Source organism: Symsagittifera roscoffensis, unplaced genomic scaffold (genome assembly GCF_963678635.1).
Source record: "Symsagittifera roscoffensis unplaced genomic scaffold, txSymRosc1.1 SCAFFOLD_1060, whole genome shotgun sequence".
NCBI lineage: Eukaryota > Metazoa > Xenacoelomorpha > Acoela > Convolutidae > Symsagittifera > Symsagittifera roscoffensis.
The window spans coordinates 4,319-13,026 of record NW_026970667.1 but is presented as its reverse complement, the minus strand read 5'-3'; the positions used below and the strand labels follow the sequence as shown (position 1 = coordinate 13,026).

Genomic DNA, 8,708 nt, shown 5'->3' with positions numbered 1-8,708 from the left:
CTTTTCTTTCGCTGGAATGACTTTCAACCAATCTGATTTGAACATTCTGATCCAAGTTACTAATTTACAAAAAGAACGTATTAGGGCCGTATAACAGAAACGACCCAAACAAACTTTTGAATGTATTGGCAGGGTTGGAGCAAAACTTTTTTTTATTTAAAACAATTTATTTAAAACAATAACAGTTCAAAAACAATGATTTGGGGCTATTTTGTAGGATTTGGTATGTTTCGATCAAAAAAGATTTCAATTTTTTGTTCGAATCTTTCAACTCGACCTGATAAGTGTTGCGTACTTGCCATTGCAGCCAAGATACTCAAAATAGTCAACATAGCTGTTTTTCGGGGTTACGGGCTTAAGTTAGAACTTTGAATGGAGTTTATTCGCAGCATGCCTTAATGCAGTAATTTTAGCCAGGCGATATTTTTTCACTCAGCGTGATAATTTGTAGTGATGATCATTTGATGGTGAGACAAATACATTCCTTCTGATGAGAGTGTGTTCATTGACCAATAATCATTGTTCAGTTTTTCAACAATTTATATTTATTTTGAATTTGTATAATTTGAGTCATGTTTAGGATTTGAGTCATGCGCTGGAGTCATGCTTTGAGTCATGCGCTGGACATGTTTAGGATGTAAAAATAGTCGTTTTTCCGGGATACGCAGGTAAGATTACATCCATCAGAGGTTTCCAGTTTTTCAGTTATTCAACAAAACCAAAAAAAAATCAACCACGATAAGAAATGGGGGTCTTACGGTACGCATGTTTTGAATCGGTCTGGCTCTGCTGCACACAGTCCTTCGTAGTTCTCCTGAGTGAAGAGAGGCTGGTCCTTCTGATTTCCCGCTGGCTCATAAACACAAATTCCCAGAGAGGCCTCTTCTCTGCTTCTATGGTACAAACGTCCCATTGTGCAAACTATGGATTCAATCATTTGGTTCAAAGATTTCACAAATCAAATCAAATACAGTCGGCTCTTTTTTTCGTTCTCTTATTTTTGTAACATTAAACATCTCAGTTTTGAGGAGATTTGACTATTTTTGACCAGTATGACCGTTTTTATTTTTCAATCAAAAACTGCTCAAAACCGCCTAAACCGTGCAACAAATATGTTCCAGAACTCCTCAGACCGCTTGACCGCTTTCGAAATGCACCTGGAATTAGAAACACTACAGGGCAAAGATAATTCAGTCTACACACATCTGAACTGATTTTAATGGCCCCTGTACCAAAATCATTTGTCCGTTATCGTGGCGAGCGCAGAAAAATTGATTTGCTTTTTTCAGCCAAAAAAGATGAAATGAATGTTAAATTTTGTATAAAAATAACGGCATTCATAAGTGCATTTATATTTGTGAATGCCTTTCCGTACTTCGTTAGAGCAGATTAAAATTTTCCTGAAAAAAAACGAAAAAAATCAACTCAACATATGTAATTGTATTTACTACATTCATTGACACTGATGACACCATAATAATAAATAAACTCGTTTTCAAGAATGGAGCCGACTCAATTATTATATTCATTACTCAAAATGATATGAAAAACCCCAGCTTGAAAGAACATCAAACAGTCCATTTAGCTGCCTATCGAGTGGTACCTTCATAAACAAACAGCAGAGAAAATATTTGAATTTCCCAATAACAAAAAATGTTTACCAGAAGTTTGTTATCACAAATGTATAGAACCCGTATGCGATGCAGAATTCAATTTAGTTGAATACTTTGACAATTATATCAGTCTTCAAATACTTTTTTGTCTAATGCATAAGAAATATTGAAAGTTAAACGAAGTCTACTTTTAGATTTTTTTTGTTGTGGATTGTCATTTTTTCCGATTTTAAAAACCTGAATTTGGTATTTGAGTGAATTTGGTAGTTTGGTATTTGAGAATGAGTCATAAATTTTTTGATTGCTGGTTGCTTCAAAAATCAGCAAGCATGGGTGCTGACTCCTTAGGATTTCAGTCATTAAATTCCAGAGTTTATATAGTTGCAACTGGCTGAAGTAACAAAACCTAAATTTGTCTTTTTAGCTTTCGGAGACGGTCTGTTTTTTTTTACAAATCGAAGCAATTCCGAAACATTAGCCTTTGTTTGTTTTCAATTCTTACTAATTTGTTTCTAGTAGCAGTTCGATACAATCAGCACAACATATTCATATGTTAGTTGAATATAAACTTTGTAAATGATTAGAAGTTGCTTTTGAGTAAATATTCAAATGGTAATAATGGATAAAATCGAAAGATCATTGTAAACTTTTTAGAATATGAAACTTTTAAACTCAATTCATCAACCAGATAGATGTCAGAAAATTTCTAAGATGTTTCTAATTTTGGATTCTTTAATAATTTGGATAATTTTGGTCCCAGCTATACTTTTGTTGGTTTATCTTGGTTAACTGTTAATTCATTTTCAATTGGCCAAAATTTAGCACTTGAAAAATCTTTTGTGTTTGCGTCTTTTTCCAGGTTTTCTTGAGTTTTTTGAGTTTACACAAACACTTGGGAGATTGTTTGAATAGATTAGAAAAAATTGGGCCTAAAATTAACTCTTGTGGAACTCCATCGACGACAGGTTTTGAGCTCGATGTAATGTTCTTCTATACTACATATTGAAGTTGATTTTTGAGATACGATGATATAAATTTTTCCCTGTCTCCCCTTAATCCATAAGCTATGTATTTCTTTACCAGAACTCCAGAGTCAACGGTGTCAAAGCTTTTAACAAATTTTGCATTGTACAAGTCATTGGATCTTTGTTGCTCAAAAATTCGTAATACAATCATTTAATTCTACCACGGCTTCAATTGTTCATCTTTTAAAGCAAAAACCGAACTTTTCGTCAGCTTATTTTTTATGCTTGTATAAAAAATCAAACTATTGTGTATACGATATTTTTCCAATAAAAGTCGAAGTTAAAGGTATTGTTCTAAAGTTATTTGGCTTTTTCTGTGGTCCAATTTTGTGAACTGGTTTGAACTTGTTCATTTTTAAGCAGCTAGGAACATTGTTTTCAGACACTGATTTCTTAATAAGGAATGATATTCCTTTGACGCAATAAGAGAATTTAATTTTTTCATGAGCAAATTGCTTTGATTGTAGATAACCTGATTCAACTTGGCTTTAAATCTCTTGATAATAATGCATATTTTTTTTTCCAATCAAATTATTTTCTTAGACATAGTTTGTGCTTTCATTTTCATTTGGCAGAGCTAAATTTGTAGGCAGTTTGTTTTGTTTAGGTAACTGTAAGTGTTCATCAATTGATGCAGAATGGAAATTAACGATTAAGTGGAAGTAAATTTTTTTAGTTTGCTAATTTTGTTAGCTTTTTTTCATTAACAACATAAATTTAAAAACAATAAAAAGAATTTGAGTTCGATTGTAATCAATTAACTTATAGTATTGCTTTGGTTTTGCGACATACTATTTCTGTGGAAGGATTATCTTTATAGCGGCATGAAAACGCTTGTTTTTGGTACAAACATTTGTGACCCAGCGTTTTTGAATCGGAATTTTTGTTGGGTTTTGCAAAACGTTTGTTGAATACTTCGCTATGCTTCCAATGAAGCGGAACCAGTTGTCATTCAAAATTATACAGCGTAGTAAATCAATCTTCATAATTTTTGTAATTTTAATCGAGAATTAATAATTTGCTTTCAATAAAAAATTTACAGTTTCTAAATGTTTTAATTGCCTTTTCTAATTTTTGACTAGTTCTTCATTGCTCTGATTGAAACTTTTTGTAGGAAAAGTAATTTGAGCTGAGTGTTGATCTTTAACAATAAGGGCCTCAAAACTTGTTTGTTTATAAATCTTAGCATAAAAAGACCAAGGCAAGTCGAACATGTGTCCGGATTTCAAGTAATCTTAAGATCATTGACGAAATCTAGATCAAGTGTTTTTAAAGTTTTCTTGAGACAGGACATTAAGTTGATGTTTTTAGTCATGTCAATGTAAAAGCTGCAGCAGAGTACATTTGTTCTTTTTTGTTTTTTTTTGGTTGATGGCTGATTTCATTTGTGGTGATTTTTATTGTGTTATAACTACTAGAGAATAATTTTTGTCAAACATTTCCTTTTATGAAGATTTAGATAAGAAATGTGGCAACTCTACCTCTTCTCCACAATCTGTTAGTCATTCAAATAAAATGATTTTTTCCAACAAATTAAACCATGTCACTGTAAGTACAATTACTTACTGTTGTGAGTTTGGTTTCAAAAAATACTTAAAACTCATCAAAATTTTGAATCATTGATGTTATGCTGTACAAAAAAATTATGTTAGATCTCATTTTTGATTGGCTGTGCTTCAAGGTTGAAGCTTCAAATTTTTGAATAAGCCTTTTCTTTCTGTTTTTACTTTTTTTTTAAGATTTGTTAAATTAAATGAATAGTATTTGAAAAATTGAATTGAGTGGAGAAAGCATAATAAAATTAATAAAAACAAAATTGGTCGTTAAGAAATTTAAAGACTCCAGTTGTTTAGTTGTTGAAGTAAGCGTCAGGGTATTGGCGAGGCAGAAATTGCAACACCAACCTCTTGTAAGGCAGAGACAAATGAAAAAAAAATTGTCTTCGTTGCCTCAAAACTTAAAAAACAATATAGTAAGGAAGAAAAGCAAGAACTCGGATTGAAAGGAAGGCGCCTGAGAAACATGCGATAGCTTTCCTCTAACCGATAAAAGAGAAGTGACCACTCATACCAGATGAGTTTTTTTCGTTTGCCAAGTTCAATTAAAAAAACATGAAATACTTAAAATTGCATACCCCAGCTCCTCTGATGAATCACCTTATTTCAGTTTTTTGCTTGAATAGATTAGAAAGGAAAATTTGTTTTTTAATATAAATTTTTGAATTTTATTATAGGAAAAAAAATTTTTTTTATTGGAATACGCTACCCACAGCAAAGTTTTTCTCGGGAACCCTAATTGGATTTTTTATAGATCTGTTTGTTTTTTCTGCCGACACTTATGCTATGATATTTTCAAATTCAATTAGCGATGCCTGATCAAAAACAGCAAAAAAAAAAACGAAAACAAATTTCACGAAGTTTATTTTGTCCGTAAATGTCAGAAGCAATGTATGTTTGCTAACTGTATCAGAACATGAACACTTTTTTTGACAATTAAACCAAATTTAGCATCAGTTGGAAGTCAAACCTTCTCAGCTCACATCAGTTTGTTTCACTTTTTTTTTGAAGTTTTTTTTCAATCAGGCAAAAACTTGGCCTTTTGACGATTGAAACGATCTTCGATTCACAATATTTTGCAAACCTTTTGTTGTTACAAACACTCCGCCAATTCAATGATCTATTATCAAACTTTAATAGTTTTTCGTAATTGTTTTTTTAACTGCTACTGCGCAGTTATTCGATGATGTAATTTATCCTAGGCTTGTTATCTCGTTTCGTTCGTAATTTTGCGTCATGCGGTGGAAGCCTTTCGTTAAGGTAAGTCATCAGATCATTTATTGAAATTTTCTCCCAATAGTGTTTTTGTATTTTGTAAACGGTGGTTTCATCTTCAAAAAACACAAATTTAACAATTACACTAGCCATAAAATTATGAGGAAGTTTTTCATAGCCTGGCAGAATATGATACATTTTCCTTTTTTTATTTTGAGAACCCAATGAGTTCAAATCCAACTCGTAAAAACTTCGAAAATTTTCGTAAAAATGTTGCGTTCTTCTTAAATACTGTTCGGTATTCTTACGAATCTCGTTCATATCATGCACAACAATTTTTAGATCTCTAAACTTTTTCCCATCTCCTTTTTTTTTTTACCGGTTACCAGTTCGTCATAAACTTGCTGGATAGCATGCCGAGTTGAAACATCATCCACAGTCACCGGGAGCGATTCCATTTTGTTCATAGTCCACGGTAATTATCGCAATTTTTTAAAATAACAAATGAGATAAATTAATTGAAATTGAGCAATTCTAGAAGATCTTGGCGTAATTAATTTTTCAGTTTTTTAAAATAAAAGCTATGGGAACCTTTGTCATAAAACTGGGTCGTTCAACGTCCAAAAATTAGCAATTAAAGAGTTTCCATAACAAAATTGCGAGGTTTTACTCTGATCCAATATTTTTTTAATTTTTCAATTCAATGGCTTTCAGACATTTGAAGTTATTTTTTCACAACATAAAGCAATCAAAGAAAACGACTGATTTAGCTACTCTTTTTTTTCTATTTAATAATTTAAACACAAAAGTTAGGCTAAAAGCCCATACACATAAACTGCTTGAGCCGGTTGTTTCATAAAATTTCTGCAACATTCTTCTTAAAAGTTCGGTGAAAAAGCAGAAGGTAGAAAAAAAGGATGAAGAGGATTCGTTAATGATTGCAAAAAAAAACTGTAGGATGTAGTAAAATGACAAAAAAAACATGAATTGGTCTGAATAATAAAAAAAACTCAGTTAGTTTTTTCAGAAAGTTGCGAGAATGAATATGGAATAGTCGAATTGAAGAGGATTCCGATCAAATTGTTATAAAATTTTCTCTGTGAACTTCATAAAAAAATTGATAAGGGCTTTTTATATAATGTGACTAAGTTAGGTTGGCTGAATAATATCGAATACCATTTTACTTTACGATTGCCTTACATAACTTTGGCAGTTATTATCTAGAGTATTTATGAAGCCTTACTTAACAACAACCCTTCTATATCCACCTGCAACGATTTCAACGAAATTTTAGGCAGAAAGTTCTCTTAAAACTGCTTCAAAACAACCGGTTTTTTTAGCAGTTTTTTAGTGTCAATGGAATTAGTGAAGACGCTAACATAGGTCGTATTGCTTTCTTAATTTAAAAAGTCCTGAGTGCTCTTATAAGTACAGAAGCGCATTCATAGATATACATGCACTTCTGAAAACCACTAATCAAACATGCCATCTGAAGTTCAATTCAACTTTGTTTGCTGAAAAAAGGCAAATAATCTTTTCTAACTACGGAGGTGAGAACGACGCGAAAAAAAACATACTAGTTTTGAAGATGGATTTTATTTTTAGATTTTCTCGGCAGAATACAATTTTTACCTTTTGGTTTAGTTTTATTAATCTGGGTTAATTTAATCGAAAAATATCCAATCCAAAAAAATCATTTCCTTTCAAAACTGACAGCCAAACTATTCCAAAGGGTCCCCCTTTCGGTACTATATTTCATGAAATCCAGTTTTGGTCGACCAGTCCTAAAAACGATCAAAAGATGTCTTCGGCAACAATATAAGTAACATGTGAGAACGAAAGCGCGCCAAAAAACGCGCCCCTCAAAATTTGTATATATTGGCGCCTTTAGAAAATTTTTAGGTTCGATCAGCCAAAAACTGATCACATCAGGAAATAGTAACAGAGGAGAGATCCCTTGAAAAAACTGCCCTCTTCCCGTCTAATGCATTTGGTTTCATACTGACACAATTTTGACGATAAAAATGGCAACCGCAAAAATAGGATGGAGGATTTGCATTAATGTATTTTAAAAATTTTGCTGACAGAAATTAAGGGTTGAAAGGTTTGATTTAGCTACTTGGATTTCAAAACGAAGTCAAACCGGTGTGCCTGATATTTATGTTAGCCCTTTGAATTTATTACGAGGCTTTCAGAAGCATTACGCAATTATTCTGTAATTCGGATGTCTGCTCTATCGGATGTTTGCACGTTACTTTTCCTGCTCTTCGTTTTTGCATCTATGCACTGCACACCCTATTCGCTCTGTCTCATTCCACATCATCTGAAACGCACTCAAGTGCGACAAAAAACTAAACGCTAAAAGATTTCTTTTATCAACATTATGCATAGGAGGCCTTGCAAATTACTCAGACTACATGAACAAATCAATGGCATGCATTTGATGTACTTTTCAGTCCTCAAAAACTGTATATTTTACTTTAAAAAACGTATTTTACCTGTGTGAAGTGTCTGACATCCTCCAAGTCTGTTTTGGAGCAGTAGAGGAAGCTGTTATTCGGTCCCGGGTACTCGTAGTCCGAGATCTCATCGTACCACCACTGACACCCTACCCTGATAATGTCTGCCCTTGTAGTCGACATCTCATCCAGACTCGTGTAAATGTTCACTCCTGTAGTCAAACTATATTAACTAGTTCAGTAGTTCACTACTATATGATCATGAACAAAACTTCCGTGGATTCCGTGTACAACTACTTGTAACGTAAATTTTGTCGGCATATTTGTTGTGTCGCGGATTCCGCAACAAGCAAAAATAGCTAGCTGTTCTGAATTCCGCAACTATAGGTGGGTTCTACCAAATGCAAGTGGAATCCGCAAATTTAAGTGGAATCCATAAAATTTTTAAGCGGAATCCGCAGATTGTAAGTGAATTCCGAATTTTGTTTATTACTGAACTTGCATATGAACAATTAAAAGATATAGCTGGAATTCTTATCTGTAACAATCTGGAATTTGAATTGTCAGCGGAATCAACGAACAAATCTCAAAACATTGGTTAACTAAGTCGGTGAATGTCACCTTTTAGTATTTTGGAAACAAAACTACGAATAATTTCAATATTTGAAGTCATTGGGTTTAGAGTGTTTGGATAGACAAGGCACAGCATATCGCCAAATTAGGTCAGTAGTTGTGATGGCATCAATCCCAAATACTGAATTTGGAATCACAACGCCGAAAATACACAACACCGAATAAATTGTGTTTTGGAAACACAACGCCTAGCGTATCACCGAGTTT

At 32.9% G+C, this 8,708-nt stretch overlaps 1 protein-coding gene across 1 annotated transcript; it reads right to left on the bottom strand.

Annotated features, from left to right (window-relative positions):
• Positions 1 to 758: 758 nt before the first annotated feature.
• On the bottom strand, positions 759 to 8,080 carry LOC134855900 (cysteine-rich secretory protein LCCL domain-containing 2-like; the record flags this gene model as incomplete). The annotated part of the gene is made up of 3 exons (XM_063872287.1): positions 759 to 893; positions 7,665 to 7,732; positions 7,908 to 8,080. Coding segments are annotated over 3 exons (376 nt in total), but the record flags the coding sequence as incomplete, so codon positions are not given.
• Positions 8,081 to 8,708: the final 628 nt, after the last annotated feature.